Source organism: Chlorocebus sabaeus, chromosome 10, assembly GCF_047675955.1.
Source record: "Chlorocebus sabaeus isolate Y175 chromosome 10, mChlSab1.0.hap1, whole genome shotgun sequence".
NCBI lineage: Eukaryota > Metazoa > Chordata > Mammalia > Primates > Cercopithecidae > Chlorocebus > Chlorocebus sabaeus.
Genome location: NC_132913.1, coordinates 95,647,682 through 95,669,315, shown reverse-complemented (window position 1 = coordinate 95,669,315; position 21,634 = coordinate 95,647,682). Strand labels below are relative to the sequence as shown.

The 21,634-nt window shown below is 44.9% G+C and overlaps 1 protein-coding gene, 1 long non-coding RNA gene and 1 pseudogene across 2 annotated transcripts in view; 2 read left to right on the top strand and 1 right to left on the bottom strand.

Annotated features, from left to right (window-relative positions):
- Positions 1–21,634, bottom strand: part of LOC140712599 (uncharacterized) — a 42,872-nt gene that overhangs the window by 6,331 nt on the left and 14,907 nt on the right. The window contains exon 2 of the long non-coding RNA XR_012094291.1: positions 18,689–18,813. This is a non-coding gene — a long non-coding RNA (uncharacterized lncRNA). The remainder of the gene's footprint in view (positions 1–18,688; positions 18,814–21,634) is intronic.
- LOC103217733 (gamma-crystallin B) lies at positions 1,835–9,529 on the top strand. The gene is made up of 3 exons (XM_073020240.1): positions 1,835–1,866; positions 5,539–5,833; positions 9,198–9,529. Exons 1-3 carry the CDS (start codon positions 1,835–1,837, stop codon positions 9,471–9,473), a joined length of 603 nt encoding a protein of 200 aa, XP_072876341.1. The 3' UTR covers positions 9,474–9,529.
- LOC103217732 (replication factor C subunit 2-like) lies at positions 17,996–20,608 on the top strand (annotated as a pseudogene).

The following is a 21,634-nucleotide window of genomic DNA, read 5'->3' as shown; positions in this document are numbered from 1 at the left end:
CTTGTCTTGTTCCAGTTCTCAAGGGAAATAGTCCTAGCTTTTGCCCATTCAGTATGATATTGGCTATGGATCTGCCATAGATAGCTCTTATTATTTTGACATATGTTCCTTTGATGCCTAGTCTGTTGAGAGTTTTTATCATGAAGGGATGTTGGATTTTATCAAAAGCCTTTGCTGCCTTTATTGAGATGATCATGTGATTTTTGTTTTTAATTCTAGAAACATTATTAATTGATGCATCAAGGCTATTAATATTATCATCTTTAGCATTTATTAAAATACTGACAAAGACTCTGATATGGTTTGGCTCTGTGTCACCACCCAAATCTCATCTCAAATTGTAATCCCCGTGTGTCAGCGGAAGAGCCTGGTGGGAGGTGATAGAATCATGGGGGTGAACTTCCCCCTTGCTCTTCTTGTGATAGTGAGTTAGATCTGGTTGTTTGAAAGGGTGTGGCACTTTCCCCTTCACTCTCTCTCTTGCTCCACCATGGTAAGATGTGCTTGCTTCCCCTTTGCCTTCCGCCACGGTTGTAAGTTTCCTGAAGCCTACTGGCCTTGCTTCCTGTACAGTCTGTGGAAGTGTGAGTCAATTAAACCTCTTTCCTTCCCAAATTACCCAGTCTCAGGTAGTTCTTTATATCAGTGTGAGAACAGACTAATATACTCTCCCCTTTTACCAATATTATGGTCAGTCTTCTCGGAGTCTTTTGTTTGACTAGGTCCAACCTTGGGCTTCTCTTTTTGTCCTTATAGAATCCAGTTTGGTCGAGAATCTTCCTTAATTACTTTAGTGAATATCTCCCACCCTTGGTATCTGAACACCTTGGTTGTCCTTCAGCAATAACTCTACCAAGTCAATTTAGCTAGAAACCCCTTATCCTTGGTGTTTCCTCTTAGTAATTTTCCATCCACTGCCCGTGACCCCACTCCTAGGTTGTAAATACCCATTTGTCCTTTTTGGAGTCAGAGTTTTATACAATCTCTCTTCCCCACTGCAAAGCCCCATTGCAATGATCCCTATTCCCATCTCCATGGCCCTCTCTGAACAGTCTGCCTCACCACTTTAACAAGTGTGATAATTTTTCTTTAACAGTATGTATGACATGATTTTTTAAATCATTGGCAATACTTTACAATTTGTCATATGTCTTTAAATCCATTGTCTCATCTGATTTTCATTGTTATTCCTATTTAATAAATGGGGAAACTGAGGCTTGGGGGAGTTAAATGACTTTTCACAAGCAGTTACAGAAACTGTAGAAGTTAGTGGATGTGTGTAGCTACTGCTCCCCTGAGTGTATTCTCCACAGATAGTGCCTAGTCAACAATTTCCCAGTGTGTTTTGGTATTGCGATGAAAAAAAATTTTTTGAGGAAGCAGTGTGAAATCCAGACCACAGGACAAGCAGGATAGGTTGTCATAAGTGGTATTGTTTTCAAGTGTTGGCTTCTCCACCAAGCTATGGTACAGGCCCTGAAACTATCACTCTCCCCTCCTACAACTCTAACCAGCCTAGGTGCCTATACTCCCATAGCGGAAGCTGACTATGCAACTGAGAGGACTTGAGTTCAAGGCCCAGACGTTTCCATGACTTCGGAAACAGCAGATGAGGCTCTTTCACCAACCTCTTGAACCAACATTTTATTTCTAAGTATTTAATTTGATTCTCCAATAGTCTCAATATAACAATTTGCCTCGAGGCTTGTTTAGGGCTGTCACTAGTTGTGCAGGAGGTTGGAACAAATTCTTCAATATCACATAGGATAGGTTAAGGAATGGGCCAAAGCCAGCCTATAAGCACTCCATACTGTTTATCTGGCCACGGAGAGTCATGCGAGGGCCTGCGTATCTACTGGATGCTGTGTAGGTTCTGTTCCAGGAGAGGGACCCCTACCCACTATAGATTTCCCTTTTTGGAGGGTAGCATGAGTCAGCAGGTGAAATACACAAGCTGCCTGGATTGACAGTATCAGCTATTCACAGGTCTCTGGGAACACCAGCTTCCCTGCACCTAGAAACTTTGGGGCTGACAGGCTCTTTGGGGCCCATAGGATATTAGGGCCCCTACCCCCTGCCAGAAGAGGAAGCCACCAGTCTCGTGAGAAGTGGGGAGAAAGTGGCTATCTACTTGCACAAACTATGGTGAAAACCCAGGTTAATTACAGGTAATTCTGCTCTTTGAATTATAATGCTCATTAATGTGCCTGAATTATAATGCTCATTAACATTCCAAGTCAAAGGCAGGCTCTCTGATTTGTGTGATCTAAGCACTGAACAAATTTTATCTTCAGTTAGGCTTTTATACATTATATAAGATTTTATGAAGCCATAACAACAAGATCATGCACTAATTTCTTCTTTCTTCTCTTTTTTCATCTTCTTTCTTCTTTTTCATTTTTCAAAGGTGACCAGCTCCCAGTACCAGGCAAAGAGGTCTCATGTTGGAGCTCCCTGAAGACTATTTCCACATCCATGATTAGTTCATTTCAAGGATATCTTCTCCCAATCCCTAGACCTATAAAAGACCCTGAATCTTCTGTGAGATGCCCAACTGTAGGGGAGAAAATTCCTACTGAGGCTCCAAAGAAAACAGGAATTTCACCACAAGGGGAAGACAAATGTCAAAGTGAGCCCTTCAAGAAGAGTCCCAACTGATGCTGAAATACGTTTAATCCTTAAATTTCTTCTATTAGAATCAATGAGATTTTGACTTTGTGTTGCTAATACTTACTTTATCTTCCTTTCATAGGATTACTGATTCTTCTACGTATCAGAACCAGAGATTGGTTTAATTTGTATGACTTAAAGGATGTTTCTCTAGGGTCCTAAATCACTTAAACATCATACTACAGATAAAAATCTGGGTAATTTTAAATCAGATCAATGCTTACTACATGATAGTTCATCATCATCCTCAAACACTAACCTATGAATCACACTGAATATGTTAGGTCTTACATAAAACAGGTTGTTAATTTGGTCTCTAAGAGTTAGAACTTTCAGCACATAAGGACTGTTTACATTGTTTTAGTGAGTCCACTAAAGTGAGTCCACTGGGTGAATGATATCCTCCTGAATATTGACTAGACCTCAAGCATGGGTATAGCTAACCAATAGACAGTCTATTTTTCATTCAGTTTCTCTTCACCAAAAAAAAAAAAAGTTATTAAAAGGCTAAACGTGATCACCTTAATCAGTACTACTATCACTTTATTTGAAAGATGACTTAGAAGAAAACAAGAGAATGCTACATAGTATAAATAACACTGTACAACCACACATGGGTTTGACATATAAAAAAGCTGGGATGATAAAATATCAAAATGTTAACTGCAGTTATCTCAGCTTTATTTTCTTCTTGTAGTGGACACTGTGGTGCTGCCTGGACTTCCACTGTGAACTGAAGCACTCCTTCTCCCAGATACTGACAGTGTAAAGCGAGTTTGTCTCCAAGAATTTTCCTCTGCTGGAGGAAGCTGCCTTGCCCAAAGTTACACTTCTCCACGGCAGCAGCCCACATGAAATTACTGGTCAATGCAGAGGCACAGATTCCCAGTCCACTTGCCCAAGTTCCTGACAACTCTAGCCCTAGCCTTCCCTGTGGGATCGGATGAGGTCACCATTATTACAATAGCTCTCTCTCAGCTCACACTTACAACGGCCTGCAGGGGTCCCTTCTGACCAGCTGATAGAGTGGGGGAAGGCTGAGCTTGATACACTAATAAATTGGCATGGCATTTGGGTGCAAGCCCAAAATAGAATGCTGCTGCAGAATAGCTCACTAAGGAGCCACCCTCAAGACAGCAGTGAGGGAAATCCTCCCAAAAGGCAACCTTGAGGCAGTGCAGCTGGCTGCGCACACAGTGCAGAAAGAAAAGTAGCCCGAGGTCAAGCATATGTGGAATTACTGAGCAGTAATGTGTGGCTTGGCTGGCTGGTCCAGGGCCTGGAAGAAGAAAGATGAAGATTAGGGACAAGAAGGTCTGGGGTAGAGGAATGTGCAGGCAGATACGGGAGTGGGCACAATGGGCGAAGATAGTTGTATCCCATGTGAAGGCCCATTGTCAGGCATCCACCATTGAAGAGGCACTAAACAACCTAGTAGACAGAATGATGTGGTCATCTGATACCAGTCAGCCTCTGCCATCAGTCACCCTACTATTGGCAGTGAGCTCACTAACAGAGCATTCATAGTGGTATGGATGAAGGCTATGCATTAACTCCTACTTATTAAGGCTAATCCAGCCATTTCCACCATAGAAGGTCCAATTTGCCAGCAATAGGGATCAACTGAGCCCTTTTGGTCCCATGCCTTGAGAAGACCAATCAGCCACTTAGTGATAACATTTGAGGCAGAGCAGGGACACCAAACAGCAGGCAGAACTCTGGATAGCCACCAGCAGAAGGAGGGATTTAGGCCCTTAGGAAGATCTGAAAGGGGGAAGAAAGCCACAATTATCTGTTTTTGTCCATGTCAGAGCCAAGTATTGAGGGCCTGCAATGTGCCACCCCTCTGCTCTAGGGCTCAGGGGTAGAAACGAACAAGAAATAATACCCCAGGCCCCAGAAGCCTACAAAATTCCAGGCAAGTATCAGTTTTATTCAAGACAAGCCCCCAAATACCAACAATGATGATCACAGAGTTTTGGTTTTTTTTTTTTGAGACAGGGTCTTGCTCTGTTGCTCAGGCTGGAGTCCAGCGGTGCAATCACGGCTCACTGCAACTTCGACCTCCTGAGTTTAAGCGATTCTCTCACCTCAGTCTCCCAAGTAGCTGGAACCACAGGTATGCGCCACTATGCTGGGATGATTTTTGTATTTGTTGTAGAAACGGGGTCTCACCATGTTACCTAGGCTGGTCTCTTAACTCCTGAGTTCAGGCAATCCACCTGCCTCAGCCTTCCAAAGTGCTGGGATTATAGGTGTGCGCCACCTCGTCTGACTGATCACAGAATTTTGAATTTGAACTAAGCTTTACGGTTTTTAACACACTTTCACAAATTACTTCACTTGATTTCCTCTTCTTTAAGATTGCTTATTATTTAAGTTCTGGCTTTTAAAACTAAAACACACACACACACACACACACAAAACACCCACCCGTCCCTGAGCAGAATTCATTACTTAGTTTAATGGCCTTTGAGAAGTCAATTAAGCAGAGTAAACTATAAAAGAAAAGCACAGAGACAGAATTTCGCCCATCGTTTTGCTCAACTAAAAGTGTACTCTATTCATTTCGATGGCAACAACAGCTTTAGTGAATTAGAACAACCCGAACCTACCAGAAAGAATGAGAGTAAACCATTCAGCCAACCCCAGTGACTGGGGGAGGGAGAGGGACGAGCTTGCAAATCCCCTTACTCACCGTAATGGGCCCTTTTGTGTGATTTCCTGTGGAGGCAGCAATCAGGGCTGCTATATATACAGTGACATTCCCCCAGTCCCACACAGCAACCAGAAAACATCTGCTTGCTTCCTTCAAAATGGGAAAGGTAAGTCCTGGGTACCGGATACTCAGCCTTGGCCTTAATGCAGTGGCCTCAGTGGGGGCCAATCACTTCATGCTGCCGTATCTTCCATTTTTCAGATCACCTTCTATGAGGACAGGGCCTTCCAGGGCCGCAGCTATGAATGCACCACGGACTGCCCCAACCTACAACCCTATTTCAGCCGCTGCAACTCCATCCGGGTGGAGAGCGGCTGCTGGATGATCTATGAGCGCCCCAACTGCCAGGGCCACCAGTACTTCCTGCGGCGAGGGGAGTACCCCGACTACCAGCAATGGATGGGCCTCAGCGACTCCATCCGCTCCTGCCACCTTATCCCCCCGGTGAGTGTGGCTCTGTCTTTGCCTTCCACCTTTTTGGAAATAAAAGCTATTTAATGATATTATTCTTTTTTTTTTTTTTTCTTGAGACGGAGTCTCGCTCTGTCCCCCAGGCTGGAGTACAATGGCACGATCTCAGTTCACTGCAACCTCTGCCTCCTGGGGTTCAAGTGATTATCCTGCCTCAGCCTTCTGAGTAGCTGGGACTGCAGGCATATGCCACCACGCCTGGCTAATTTTTTTGTATTTGTAGTAGAGACGGGGTTTCACCATGTTGCCCAGGCTGATCTCGAACTCCTGGCCTCAAGCGATCTGCCTGCCTCGGCCTCCCAAAGTGCTGGGATTACAGGTGTGAACCACCACATCCGGCCTATTTAATCACATTATTCTTAAACCTAATATTTCTAACTAGAGGACAGAAAATGGAAGTGACACAGTACATGCAGGCCAGTCTAGAAGGGTGTCTCAGATGGGAAGCTGTTTTTCATGAACTCTGTGTCGGTTTTTTAAAAATCATACGCTCCCAGATTTTATATTTCAAACATAATCAAAAAGCTGAAAGAGCAAAGACTAAGAAAAAGCAGGACATGGAGGAAACTAAATTTACCATCTATTCAAGATAAAATAAATTAAATGTTCATTTCAAGCTATATCAAATCAGAAATCAAATATATCAAAATGTATAAATATAACCTGGCACTGTGTAATTGATTACAAAATATTTTTGCGGCTCGGTGTGGTGGCGCAAACCTGTAACCCCAGCACTTTCGGAGGCCAAGGCCAGTGGATCACATGGTCAAGATATCAAAACTCTTTGATCTCTACAAGGACAGGTCAACATGGTGAAACTCCATCTCAACTAAAAATACAGAAATTAGCTGGGTGTGGTGGTGTGCGCCTGTAATATCACGTACTCAGGCGGCTGAGGCAGGAGAATTGCATAGAACCTGGGAGGTGCAGGTTGCAGTGAGCCAAGATCGTGCCACTGCACTCCAGCCTGGCGACAGAGCGAGACTCCATCTCAAACAACAACAACAACAACAACCAACTTTTGCTTGCTTTGTCTTACTTTTCTATTTAATTATTCCTCCTGAGAAGATAGGATCCTGTCTTCTGATTTCTATTCTAATTTAATGGTCAGTACCTATTAGCTCACTTAGAGGTATAAATTAGAGAAAAGGCCAAATCTGAAACTAAAGTTTGAGATTCCATATATTCTGAGGAGTGACTGCAGAGTTCTTAGAATTGTGGCGTGTGGGAGGCATGGGATACAGTGTTATAAAAACAGAAGTTAATGAAGGTGATACTTGCTGCTGAGGGAAATAAATAAGTTGAGAGCAGGAGGCTAGAAAGGAAGCTTAAAAGTCAAATAGGTTGAAATTCGAACTGAAGGCCAGGTATGGTGGCTCACGCCTGTAATCCCAGCACTTTGGGAGGCCGAGGTCAGGAGGTCAGGAGTTCAAGACCACCCTAGCCAATATGGCGAAACCCCCTCTCTTCTAAAAATACAAAAATCAGCTGGGCGTGGTGGCACACGCCTGTAGTCTCAGCTACTTGGGAGGCTTAGGCAGGAGAATTGCTTGAACCCAGGAAGGGTAGGCTGCAATGAGCCGAGACTATGCCACTGCATTCCAGCCTGGGTGACAGAGCAAGATTCCATCTCAAAAAAATTAAAAAAGAAAAAAGAAATCTGAACTGAAAATTAGCCAGATGTGGTGGTGCATGCCTGTAGTCCCAGCTACTCGGGAGGCTGAGGTGGGAGGGTCACTTGAGCCCAGGAGGTTGAGGGGGCTGGGACCCATGATCATGCCACTGCACTCCAGCCTAGGTGACAGAGGGAGGCCCTGTCTCAAGAAACAAATATACATGTGTGTGTGTGTGTGTGTGTGTGTGTGTGTGTATAATAGTGAACCCCAAATATCTGAGACAGGTCTCAGTCAATTTAGAAAGTTTATTTTGCCAAGGCTGGTCGTGGTGGCTCACACCTGTAATCCCAGCACTTTTGGGAGGCCAAGGCTGGTGGATCACCTGAAGTCAGGAGTTTGAGACCAGCCTGACTAACATGGAGAAACCTCTACCAAAAATACAAAATTAGCCAGGCATGGTGGCACATGCCTGTAATCCCAGCTACTCAGGAGGCTGAGGCAGGGTAACTGCTTGAACCCGGGAGGCAAAGGTTGCGGTGAGCCAAGGTCGCGCCATTGCACTCCAGCCTGGGCAACAAGAGCAAAACTCTATCTCAAAAAAAAAAAAGAAACAAAGAAAGTTTATTTTGCCAAGGTTGAGGACGCACCCATTACACAGTCTCAGAAAGTCCTGAGACATGTGCCCAAGGTAGTTGGGGGTACAGTTTGCTTTTTATACATTTTAGGGAGACATGAGACATCAATCAGTATGTGTAAGATGTAAATTGGTTCAGTCTGGTAAGACAGGAAGTAGGGGCTTCCTGGTTAGATGTAGATAAGAGACAGAGCCGGGCGCGTGACTCACCCCTGTAATCCCAGCACTTTGGGAGGCTGAGGTGGGTGGATTGCCTGAACTCCTGACAGAGTTCAAGACCAGCCTGGCCAACATACATAGTAAAACCCTGTCTCTACTAAAAATACAAACTATTAGCTGAGCGTGGTGGTGTGCGCCTGTAATCCCAGCTACCTGGGAGGCTGGGGCAGGAGAATCACTTGAATCCAGAAGGCAGAGGTTGCAGTGAGCTGAGATTGCGCCATTGTACTCCAGCCTGGACAACAAGAGCGAAACTCTTGTCTCAAAAAAAAGGTAGATAAGAGACAAAAGGTTCTTTTGAGTCCTTGATCAACTTTCCACTGAATACACAATTTAGTCTAGCTGGATGAATCCACATCTTTGCATCAACAGTAGGGGAAAGGAAGCAATAAGAGGATGCATTTGTCTCAGGTGAGCCTCAGAGGGGTGAGTTTGAATAGAATGGGGGGCAGGTTTGCCCTAAGCAGTTCCCGGCTTGTTTTTTTCCTTTAGCTTAGTGACTTTGGGGTCCCAAGATTTATTTTCCTTTCACTGTATATACATAACATGACCCTTAGCTTTCCAATGACTCTCAGTTTTCTCCTTTGAGAAAGGCTTTCTCAAATAACAGGGACTAAAGTGTTGTGATAAATTTTATTGTAAGCAAATCTTAATTCCCGAAGACCTAGCTCCGCCCATGAATCATTAGACTCAGCGGTGGGTGACTGGGGGTGGGACAGCTCCTTAACTTTGCAACGTGGTTGTTCTAGAAGCAAACTTGGCCTGGGAGAACTTCTGGGCAGGTGTGGCCAGGGAGGTGTAGGGACTGGAGCTTTAATTTCCAACTATTTTTGTTCGTTTACTCTTGCTTTTCTGTCTGCCACTCCAGCACTCTGGCACTTACAGAATGAAGATCTACGAGAGAGATGAATTGAGGGGACAAATGTCAGAGCTCACAGACGACTGTCTCTCTGTTCAGGACCGCTTCCATCTCACTGAAATTCACTCCCTCAATGTGCTGGAGGGCAGCTGGATCCTGTACGAGATGCCCAACTACAGGGGGAGGCAGTATCTACTGAGCCCGGGGGAGTACAGGAGGTTTCTTGACTGGGGGGCTCCAAATGCCAAAGTTGGCTCTCTTAGACGAGTCATGGATTTGTACTAAAATATTTACATTCTCCACTTTTCTCCTTTAAAATCTAATAAAATATTTAGCTTGTGTTTCTGGCACTAGTAGAGCCCTATCTATTAAGCATTTATAAGTGATAATGGCCACTCAGCCAAACATAGTCACGTTTTCAAGATGGGAAGCAATCTTTTATAAGGGGAATAATGCAGAGATATTATTTCCAGCACTCTTCTAATGACTAAAACATGTAGGTTCAAATAAAAACTCAGTTCACTTGGGCTCAGGCCATTTGTAGTCAGTCTCACAAGGTCAGATTTGCAGCTACGGTGGTGAATTTGTACTTTTTGAAACACCTCCAAGTTATCCCTATTGTCTTCCCTAATAGTCCAAGCCTTAGCTGACGAGGAAAGTTGTTCTCAGCATCTGGACTCCTACCTTAGCTCCATAAACAAACAAATAAGTGAACTGGTCTACCACTCTTACCTATTGCACTCCTATCCTCCTAACAGTCACCATCCCTTTCCTCTCACTTCCACTGCCAATATCTCATTGCACTGTGAGATTTCCAGTCCAAATAGAATTCACTGTGTTTTTGCTATAGGTGCTTTGTGGAAGAATTTCAGGACATTTACAAAAACCACATGTGCACGGGGAAACTTAGCCTCATGTCATTTCAATAGAGAGTAAAGTATTATGATTATACATAGTAAATAATACAAAGTGGCCAGGTGTCGTGGCTCACGCCTGTAATCCCAGCACTTTGGGAGGTCAAGGTGGGCAAATCACAAGGTCGAGAGTTCAACACCAGCCTGGCCAACATAGTGAAACCCCGTCTCTACTAAAAATAAAATACAAAAATTAGCCTAGCATGGTGGCATGTGCCTGTAATACCAGCTACTCGGGAGGCTCAGGTGGGAGAATTGGTCGAACCCAGGAGGCAGAGGCTGTGGTGAGCCGAGATTGTGCCACTGCACTACAGCCTGGGAACCACAGCAAGACTCCATCTCAGAAAAAAAGAACAAAATAATACTAAGTGGAAAATAAGCAATTGAAATTTTCTGGAAAACTTCGTTTGAGTGTATGTTTGTTTTCTTTGGTTTTTAAAAATGAATTAAGGTTAGCCAGGCACAGTGGCATGCACCTGCAGTCTCAGCTACTCAGGAGGCTGAGGCAGGAAGATAATGTTTGAGCCCAGGAGTTCAAGCCTAGCCTGAGCAACAGAGCAAGAGTTCGTCTCTTCCAAAAGAAAAAAAAAAAAAGAATCAAAGTTGCTAATAAAAAATTATGGTACAATAAATTTTTAAAATTCAAAATAAGGGAATGAGGAAATTGGGTCAGAGGCAAAACAAGAGAAGAGATGAGATGGAGCCAAGAGTGAAGTTCGAACCCGAGTTGCATGCTGTGAGGTGCTATGTTCAGTGCAGATAGATCCAGACTTGGATCCAGCAGCCATCAAGGCAGAGAAGAAAACAAGATTTGACAATTAATTATTCAAGACAAGCCTAATCAATGTCAGTACCAAAACCTAAAAGAAAGTTTTCTTGTGAGTCCTCATAAGGAGAGTACTAAGTAAACACCATCCTCAACAACATCCTGCAGAAATTAAATAAAGTTTTGTGGATGTTCCATATAAGGTTCATCAATAAAACAAACAAATGGCTTCAGATCAAAATTTATTGGAAGTACTCCATCCTTTGAGATTCTAATGAATTGCCTCAAATCCCATCTTACATGGGGTGGGAGCTTTGTGTACCCACTTCCACCAACATATCCATAACCTAATGTCTTTGGTAATTCTGGAAAAGGAATGAGTTGCTCATGCTTTTCTCAGGAGCCCCTCACTCTAAACTCCTGCCTCGGCTTTGGGTGGGTCATCTTGCCCTCCTACTGTGCTGCTATTCTGTCCTCATGCACCACGCTGACCCACATGTGGGACAGAGCTCCTTTTCCTTTAACTTCTGAACCATCTCTCACATGAGGTACTGATGTGTGCAGCTGGCTTTATAATAAAGGGTATGGGAGCACAGTGCAAGTTTACATCGTAACAGTACATTGACACAAATGTAATATTAGATTGCCCTATAGGCTTCAACCTACTGCTGGGTGGTCTGCCTTCTCTCCCTTTCTTGTTCCTCTCTTCTTGACTGGCAGCCATACCCACAGGGCTGTTCTTTTTTTTTTTTTTTTTTTTTTTTTTGAGATAGAGTTTCACTCTTGTTCCCCAGGCTGGAGTGCAATGGCACGATCTCGGCTCAATGCAACCTCTGCCTCCCACGTTCAAGCGATTCTCCTGCCTCAGCCTCCCAAGTAGCTGGGACTACAGGCACAGGCCACCATGCCCAGCTAATGTTTGTATTTTTAGTAGAGACAGAGTTTCACCATGCTGGCCAGGCTGGCCTCAAACTCCTTACCTCTGGTGATCCACCCACCTTGGCCTCCCAAAGTGCTGGGATTACAGGCGTGAACCACCATGCCCAGCCCTGTTCATTTTTGATAAAATCCTCATCCATCTATGTGCTCAAGGTCTCTATATCCAACACCCAAGGGGCTTATAAATAGACTAATGTATCATTTGTTTCTTAAATTGGGTTATTTATTTATTTGAGACGAGATCTCACTCTGTCACCCAGGTTGGAGTGCAGTGGCACAATCACTGCAGCCTGCATCTCCAGGGTTCAAGCGATCCTCCCACCTCAGCCTCCCAGATAGCTGGGATTACAGGTGTACACCACCATGCTCAGCTATTTTTTTTTATTTCTAGCAGAGACAGGGTCTTGCCATGCTGCCCAGGCTGGGCTCAAACTCCTGAGCTCAAGCGATCCTCTTGCCTGGGCCTCCCAAAGTGCCAGAATTACAGGTGTGAGCCACCACACCCAGCCATAAATTTGGTCATTTGTTTTGGTTTTGGGTTTTTTTTTTTTTTTTTTTGAGATGGAGTCTCACTCTGTCACCTGGGAGGGAGTTCAGTGGTGCAATCTCAGCTCATTGCAACCTCTGCCTCCCAGTTCAAGCAGTTCTCCTGCCTCAGCCTCCCAAGTAGCCAGGACTATAGGCGCACACTACCACGTCCAGCTAATGTTTGTATTTTTAGTGGAGACACAAGTTTCACCATGTTGGCCAGGCTGGTCTCAAACTCCTGACCTCAGGTGATCCACCCACCTCAGTCTCCCAAAGTGCTGGGATTACAGGTGTGAGCCACTGTGCCTGGCCTACTCTGCGTCATTTTTGAGGATGAAAGTATATATTATTAATAATTACACTGGGACAAGAGGCATAAACCAAGACTGTTCGAGGCAAACTGGGATGCATGTTTAGCCTACTCTGTGTGTGTGTGTGTGTGTGTGTGTTACAGTTTAGCCTACTGTATGCATGTATATATAGAGAGAATACAAATATATATAAAGATTTATTTCCTGAAAAATCGTCAGAATCTAGGATTATTTAGTGTTACTCTTCCTAAATCTCAGTTCTTTAACCTTTAAACTTGCAATAATAGTGATGGCTTCCTGGAGATATTAATCAGAGTCCTGTTTGTCAACAATAATATGTCAAACATAATTTGGAAAACCAAAAGCTCCTTAAAGTGCTGAATTTTACACTATTTTCCTAGAAGACATAAAATCACATATTTTGGCTAGGCACAGTGGTTCCCACCTGTAATCCCAACATTTTGGGAGGTTAAGGCAGGCAGATCACTTGAGGCTAGTAGTTTGAGACCAGCCTGACCAACATGCCAAAATCCCGTCTCTACAAAATTTAAATACAAATATTAGCTGGGCATGGTGGCACATGCCTGTAATCCCAGCTACTATGGAAGCTGAAGCACGAGAATCACTTGAATCTGGGAGGCAGAGGTTGCAGTGAGCTGATATCACGTCACCGCACTCCAGACTGGGCAACAGAGAGAGACTCTCTCTCTAAAAATAAAAGTAATTCACCATCTTTAGGCATGAACATTATTCCAAAACATCTGAACTGAAAGGGATTAGAGTCCCCGAATCTCTTTGATCAAGTCATTATTCTTAGAAATGTGTTGCTCCTATCTCTGGGATACAGGCAAAGAAAAAGATGTTCTCCTCCTAAATCCAACATACAGAGAAAGTCAATCCTGGGGAGTGGCCTGAGGAAGAGATTACGCCCAAACTAGTTCCTAATTCTACCTTTCACTCCTCCTCTTCCTCCTCTGTTTAAAGTAAATCCTGGGGCCTCAAAGAGTGGAATGTTAGAAGAGATAACCTATAGAATCTCACTAATCTTTTCCCCATTGAGATGAACCAACAATTTGAGATAACCTTCGTACTCTACATTCCAGGTACCCTACACACACCAGCTTTTCCTGCGTAGCCTAGTTTCTTCAGATTTAAGTCTTTTTCTTCCTTTTTTCCTTCTTTCCTCCCTTTGAATTTATGATGTCCTCTTGCCTGTTTAATGTGATAAAAGGCCCAGCAGCAAAGATACTGAAGTAGCAGCTATTACATAAAGAAGTGCCAAGAACTGTTGTGCTGAGTTATGTCCTCAAAGAGTTCCCCTCATTAGGGGCTGCTTCTACAATTTTCCTGTGCTGTTACCATAGGTTTAGGTGCTGATTTTAGTATGTGTCCCATTCTCACCCTTTCTGTCCTTGGCAGGTCAATTATTTTCTTCTTTGTGGGTTTGTCAAAGCAAAAGTGTCAATCACAACCACCTGTTGCTTAAAGCAGACACGCATTGTCAATTTTTTCCAAGAGGACTATTATAAGGACTCAAGCAGAGGTGGGTTGATGATTACCCCGTCTTGTCCTTTATTACATGGCCATCAAAGACAAATTGAGAAAGACAACTAGATGCTAGGGTCTCTGTTACGGTGATCCTTGGTCCCTTATCCAGTCTCTTTGTTTGGGACACTTTGGTCTACACGGTTGCCACCTAAATGACCTCTGCTCATTTAACCAAGCACGCACACAAGCACACACTGCATAACTATGTTTTGTCATTATGGCATATACAATGATGGACCACATATATAATAGTAGTCCCATAATATTCAATAGAATTGTAAAATACCTTTCGCTTAATGATGTCATAGTGTAACATTTTTGTGCAACACATTACTCACGTATCTGATGACGCTGGTGTAAATAAACCTCCTGTGCTATCAGCAGTATAAAAGCATAGCATTTACAATTATATACATTATACTTGATAATAAGCAAATATGTTACTGATTTATGGAATTACTATACATACTTTTCTTTTTTTAAGATGGAGTTCCACTCTTGTAGCCCAGACTGGAGTGCAATGGTGTGGTCTCAGCTCACTGCAACCTCTGCCTCCGAGGTTCACGTGATTCTCCTGTCTCAGCCTCCCCAGTAGCTTGGATAACAGGTGTGTACCACCACGCCCGGCTAATTTTGTATTTTTAGTAGAGATGGGGTTTCACCCTGTTGGCCAGCCTGGTCTCGAACTCCTGACTTCAGGTGATCTGCCCACCTCGACCTCCCAAACTGCTGGGATTACAGGCATGAACCACCGCGCCTGGCTTCCTATACTATACTATTTATCATCACTTCGGCGTATTCTCCTCCTACTTATATTAAAAAAAAAAAAAAAATTAACTGTAAACAGTCTCAAGCACAGCCTTCACCAGGTATTGCAGAAGAAATCATTATCATAGGTGACAGAAATTCTGTGTCCAAAATTGGTGAATTCTTGGTCTCACTGACTTCAAGAATTAGGCAGCAGACCCTCCCAGTGAGTTAAGTTACAGTTCTTAAACACAGTGTGTCCAGAGTTTGTTCCTTCAGAAGTTCAAATGTGTCTGGAGCTTATTCCTTCCGGTGGGTTTATGGTCTGGCTGACAGCAGTGAAGTTGCAGACATTCACGGTGAGTGCTACAGCTCATGAAGGTAGCCTAAACGCAAAGAACCAGCTTCGGCCACATTCATTGTAAAAAGCAAAAAAATACAGCTCCCACAGTACCTAAAAGGACCAAAGCAGTTTACCACTTCTGATTCGTGCAGCCTGCTTTTATTCCCCTATCTCACCCCACCCACATCCTGCTGATTGGTCCATTTTACAGAGAGCTGATTGGTCCGTTTTACAGAGAGCTGATTGGTCCATTTTACACAGAGCTCATTGGTCCATTTTGGCAGAGTGCTGATTGGTGCATTTACAATCCCTGAGCTAGACACAGAGTGCTGATTGGTGCACTCACAATCCTTTAGCTAGACACAGAGTGCTGGACAGAAAAGTTCTCCAAGTCCCCACTAGGTTACCTAGACACAGAGTACTGATTGGTGTATTTACAAACCCTGAGCTAAACACAAAGTACTGATTGGTGCATTTACAAACCCTGAGCTAGACACAGAATGCCCAGTGGTGCATCTACAATCCTTTAGCTACAGAGTGCTAGACAGAAAAGTTCTCCATGTCGCCACTAGGTTAGCTAGATACAGAGTATTGACTGGTGTATTTACAAACCTTGAGCTAGACACAGGGTGCTGATTGGTGTATTTACAATCCCTTAGCTAGATATAAAAGTTCTCCAAGTCCTCAATAGACTCAGGAGCCCAGCTGGCTTCACCTGGTGGATCCCGCACCAGGGCTGCAGGGAGAGCTGCCCACCAGTCCTACACAGTGCACCCGCACTTCTAAGCCCTTGGGCGGTTGATGGGACTAGACACCACGGAGCAGGGGGCGGCGCTGGTAGGGGAGGCTCTGGCTGCGCAGGAGCCGACGGCCTGGGTGGGGTGGGGGGTGGGGAGGCTTGGGCATGGCGGGCTGCAGGTCCCGAGCCCTGTCCCACCGGCAGGCAGCTGAGGCCCGGTGAGAATTCAAGCACAGTGCCAGCGGGCCAGCACTGCTAGGGGACCCAGCGCACCCTCTGCAGCTGCTGGCTCAGGTGCTAAGACCCTCACTGCCTGGGGCTAGCAGCCCCCGCCTGCCGCTCTGAGTGTGGGCCCACCGAGCCCATGCCCACCCGGAACTCGCACTGGCCTGTGATCCCTGTGCGCAGCCGCGGCTCCCGCCTACGCCTCTCCCTTCACACCTCCCAGCAAGCGGAGGGAGCCGGCTCCAGCCTCGGCCTCTGGCCAGCCCAGAGAGGAGCTCCCACAGTGCCATGGCAGGCCGAAGGGCTCCTCAAGCGCTGCCAGAGTGGACGCCAAGGCTGAGGAGGCACCAAGAGCGAGGGCTGCTAGCATGTTGTCACCTCCTAGTTCCATGTGTGTTTTTGCCCCTGAAGACCTTCCAGTGGGACAAGATGTGGAAGACAGTGATATTGATGATCCTGACCCTGTGTAGGCTTAAACAAATATGTGTGTTTGTGTCTTAGTTTTCCACAAAATTTTAAAAAGTAAAAGGCCAGGTGTGGTGGCTTACGCCTGTAATCCCAACATGTTGGGAGGCCGAGGCAGGCAGATCACTTGAGCCCAGGAGTGGAAGGTTCTTTTATCAGTTGGAATCCCAAGAGTGCCTCAACAGACAACAGGAGGAGGTGTGGAGCAGCATGCTGTTTTAATGAGCGCCTGGGTGCAGGCGGGGTGAGGCCTAAAGTGGCGTCAGCACCAAGTGAGGACGGCACAAAGGTTTTATAGTCTCCTGTAAACAGGAAGTGTCCTAGTCTGATGTAACTGCTACGTTGTACCCAGATGGCCTCTTTCTCGATCTTGATCTTCAGGGATACTTGTCTTCCAGCTAGCTCTCTTCCTGCTTCTGCTATCTTGCTGGTGCACGCTGCTGACGCAAGTGGCCTTGCACCTTGGGACTGGGCCTGAGAAGGGAGGGGTTACTCATCCCCTTAAGCTTTCAGACCCCAGGGAGAATCTTACAAGGAGTTTGAGACCACCCTGGGCAACATAGCAAAACCCCATCTCTATTAAAAAAATACAGAAAACAGTTTATATAATAAGGATAAAAAGAAAGAAAACATGTTTGTACAGCTATACAATGCTTGTGTTTTAAGCTAAATATTACTACAAAAGTGTCAAAAAGGTTTAAAATGCTTAAAAGTTGATGAAGTTACAAAGTTACAGTATGCTAATGTTAGTTTATTATTGAAGAAAGAAAAGCAGTTTAAAATAAATGTTGTGTACCTAAGTGCACAGTGTGTATAAAGTCTACAGTGGTGTACAGTAATGTCCTAGGCCTTCACATTCATTCACCCTCACTCACTGACTCACCCACAGCAACGTCCAGTCTTGCAAGCTCCCTTCATGGTAAGTGTCCTATACAGGTGTACAATTTTTTATTGTTTATACCATATTTCTACTGTACCTTTCTATGTTTACATTTGTTTAGAAACACAAATACTAGTGTGGTAGGCTGATCCATCTAGGTTTGTGTTAGTACACTCTATGATGTTCACACAACAATGAAATTTCTCAGAATGTATCCCACTGATAAGAGATGCATGGGGGAGGAGGAGACTAGAGAATGGAGGCATGGGCCAGGCGCAGTGGCTCACTCCTGTAATCCCAGCACTGCGGGAGCCTAAGGTGGGAGGATTGCTTGAACCCAGGAGTTCGAGACCAGCCCGGGCAACATAGTGAGACCTCATCTCTACAAAAAAATAAACAAAATTAGCCAGGCGTGGTAGCAGGCACCTGTGGTCCCAAATTCTGCTGAAGTGGGAGAATTCCCTGAGCAAGAGAGATAGAGGCTGCAGTGATCCAAGATCACGCTACTGTGCTCCAGCCTGGGAAACAGAGCGAGACCTTATCTCAAAAAAAATAAAAATGAAAAGAGCCAGAGAATGGAGGTGCAAGTGAGTAGCAGTGTTTCAGGCAAGCGTGAAGCCCAAGACCCTGCCTCTGCCCCCAGCAAGGCCCTGGCAGGGCCAACGACTGCAAGCTACATGGTGAGGGCCCACGTCATAAGGAATGGGCACATTCGGACATGAGAGTGGGGTTGAAAAATATAGGCCAGTAAAGCTGAATGAAATTGTCAGGAATGAATACACCGTGGGCAGGCTGCAGATCTTTGCAAGAGAAGGGAATATGCTTCACATCATCTTTGCTGGCCCCCTGGGAACTGACAAAGTTATAAGCATCCTGGGCCCAGCACTGAAGGATGCCATGCTGGATGGAACTCAGTGCTTCAAATGGCAAGAGCATTGACGTTGTGAGGAATAAAATCGAAATGTTTGCTCGACAAAAAGTCATCCTTCCCAAAGGTCAGCAAAGATCATCATCCTGGATGAAGCAGACAGCATAACTGATGGAGTCCAGCAAACCTTGAGGGGAACCATGGAAATCTGCTCTAAAATGACTCACTGTGTTCTTGCTTTTAATGCTTCAGATAAGATCGCCGTGAGGCTAGTGTGACAGCAGCATAGATGAAGGATCAGAGAGAGGCCAAATTTGGGGCTTGGACATCATGAAGAAGCTGTTGTAGTAGTCTAAGAAGATAAAGGAGAGTTTTAGAATTCTACATTTGTCTGACTGGTGGTTCTTAGCTCCAGCCGCAGGTCAGCATCTCCAGTGGAGCTTTAAAGAAACTACGAGTGTCCTGTTCAACCCCAACCAGACCGAACTGTCATCTGCCCAGAAGGGCCCAACGTCCAGCACACATTGTGATTCCAGAGTCTTCCTGGGCCTGGACTGACTCATCTGAGGGCTTGTGGCACATGGATGTCTACCTTGGAGGATCATTTCCTCATCTGGAAGCCCTGGCCAGCCAAGGCCATACTGGGGCAGTGCTGGCTGAGGCCTCTGCCTGATTTGCACTTCAGTTGGGTGATTTGGGGAAGGATCTTAAAAATCTGGAGTTCACTCTAGATTAGATGTTAGCAAACAGCAGGATTAATTTTGTGATTAGTTACTTCAAGAAATATTACCCATGGGGAGGGGAGACTAGAACACTGATAAACCTGTAATCCATAAAGAAGTAGCAGTTAATCATTTTGGCTGAGAGAGTGAGGGCTTGGGATTTTCAGAGTGGAGCATTGACTTTGTTTTTGTCTGCGCTTAGGCAAAGTTAAGAAGTAGCTTTATTTTATCTCATTTCATCATGGTCTCAGAGTAGCCTTGTCTGAAGTTGTTATTCTGTGAGACTGTTTATGTCTAACAGGGGAGTAACATGTCCTCACTGTGAGTGCCAGGCCAGCATCTGAATGTCAGAGGCTGCTCCTTTTTCTCACTTTTTTCTCATTAATCAGACTATAGTCCATGAGATAACTCATGCTCTGAGTGGTTATGTAATTTGCCATGGAGCTAATCAGTGAACCTTCTGAGTGCAGGCGGCCTGAGTCCAAAGCTCATGCTCTTGCCTGTGAAGTTTTATGGCCTCCCTCATGCTTGGAAAAGAAAAAGCAATCTATAAAGCAATACTTTATACTTTGGTTAATACTTTGACATTTAGCCCTGTTTTTACCACATTTCTCTTAAGCACCTGCTGCCAAAGAGGAGTGGCGCCACCAGCATGGCTGGGCTGTGTGGATTATGCAGCTACATTCTCGTGATCAAAGAGCTAATAGGGGATGCCAGCCTCTGAGGGAAGCCTCACTGCCTTCCCATCTCTGTTCAGAGGCTACTGGATCCCAGTGCACAGTCCTCCGCTACACAAAGCTGACCGACGCCCAGACCTGTGCAAAGTTGATAAATGCTAGAGAGAAGGGTACAGTGCTGTACACTGACTTTAGCCTAGAAGCCATCATCTTCATGGCCCAGGGAGACGTGAGGCAGGCCCTGAACAACTTGCAGTCCATCTTCCCGGGATCTGGCTTCAGTTACAGTGAAAATTTGTTCAGGGTCTGCGACGAACCCCACCCCCTACTCTTGAAGGAGGTGATCCAGCATTGTGTGAATGCCCATATCAAGGAAACCTACAAGGAAGGATCAGAGAGAGGCCAAATTTGGGGCTTGGACATCATGAAGAAGCTGTTGTAGTAGTCTAAGAAGATAAAGGAGAGTTTTAGAATTCTACATTTGTCTGACTGGTGGTTCTTAGCTCCAGCCGCAAGTCAGCATCTCCAGTTCACCTGTGGCATCTGGGCTACTCACCAGAAGATGTCATTGGCAACATCTTCCAAGTGTGTAAAACTTTCCAAATGGCAGGATAATTGATAAAGTGGAGTTTGTCAAGGAAATTGGATACACTGGTATGAAAGCAGCAGAGGAGTGAACTCCCTTGTGCAGACAGCTGGGCTCCTGGCCAGGCTGTATCAGAAGACAATGGCCCTGGTGGCCAGTTAGAGCAGAGGCTTTATTGATTGAGTTACAAGAATCCTCATCCCTGGAATACAGGAGGCACAGCCTTCTGAAGTAGGGGGCATGGGTAGGGAATGCCATCTGAGGCTGGTGCCAGCATACACCGTACTTTAAACCCTCATGGTTTTCATGTTGCTTCTAGCTGATCTCTGCTCTACGAGTGTTTGCATTCAACCTCAGACTCACTGATGAGGTGATGGGGCAGGGCAGAAAGGCTCAGAGAAGCTCAGGGCAGGCACCTCATCTGTGTGTGAGTTGGCATTTAGCTAATAAAACCTTGCAGTGTTTGTTGTAAGGTGACCACATGAGGCCTCAAGGAAAACCAGCTTCCTGTCTCTGCCCTCGCTTGTTCCTCTCCTTTCTACTTGTGGCCCCTAGCAGCCTGCATGTAAGAAGATGACTAGATAGTAGATTGGACAAACTAATCTCAATTCTTCTAGAAGCATGAAGGGACCAGTTCCCCGGGGTGAGGGCAGAGTTTGCTGTAATTTCCTATTTATATAGACTTCTCAGAACCAGGGCAATGAGCCCTTCAGGCAGGGCTTGCTGAGGGGGTGCCGACTGGCGTGGCACCACACAAAAACTCCAGCATGATGCCTTTCCCATGTTTTCGAGGGAACTCTTTGCTTTCGCTTTAGAATTCTCCAGTGCATTTTACACTAATTTGCAGAATTGCCTCTTTATTTGCAAGGGTACTATTTTTTCCCATTTTTTAAATTAAAATGTCAATCGTATATAAAAAAAGAGATGCATGACTGCATATGATACCACCATATATTAATTGCTAAGAAGCAGGAAGGTGAGTGGTAAAATCAACTGCTGGCTGGACCTCAGACACCAGCAAAACTCTAGAATTGGCTACTGCTGTTGTAACATCCATTTCTCATCTCAGAAGAAATAAAAATTAGAATTACTAAGAAGTGAGAGGACTTAGGGCACAACACAGCATTCCCAATTGTTCCCTTTTGCTTATTATCTCCGCTGTTATAAAGTCCCATTATGGCCGGGTGT

What these genes read in the sequence shown, in the direction of transcription:
- LOC103217733 (XM_073020240.1), top strand. Translation starts at nt 1,835, where the DNA reads ATGCGAGGGCCTGCGTATCTACTGGATGCTGT. An exon ending in GCGTATCTACTGGATGCTGT is followed by an intron (nt 1,867 to 5,538) that starts GTAGGTTCTGTT and finishes GCCTTAATGCAG; the next exon opens with TGGCCTCAGTGGGGGCCAAT. An exon ending in CCTGCCACCTTATCCCCCCG is followed by an intron (nt 5,834 to 9,197) that starts GTGAGTGTGGCT and finishes CTGCCACTCCAG; the next exon opens with CACTCTGGCACTTACAGAAT.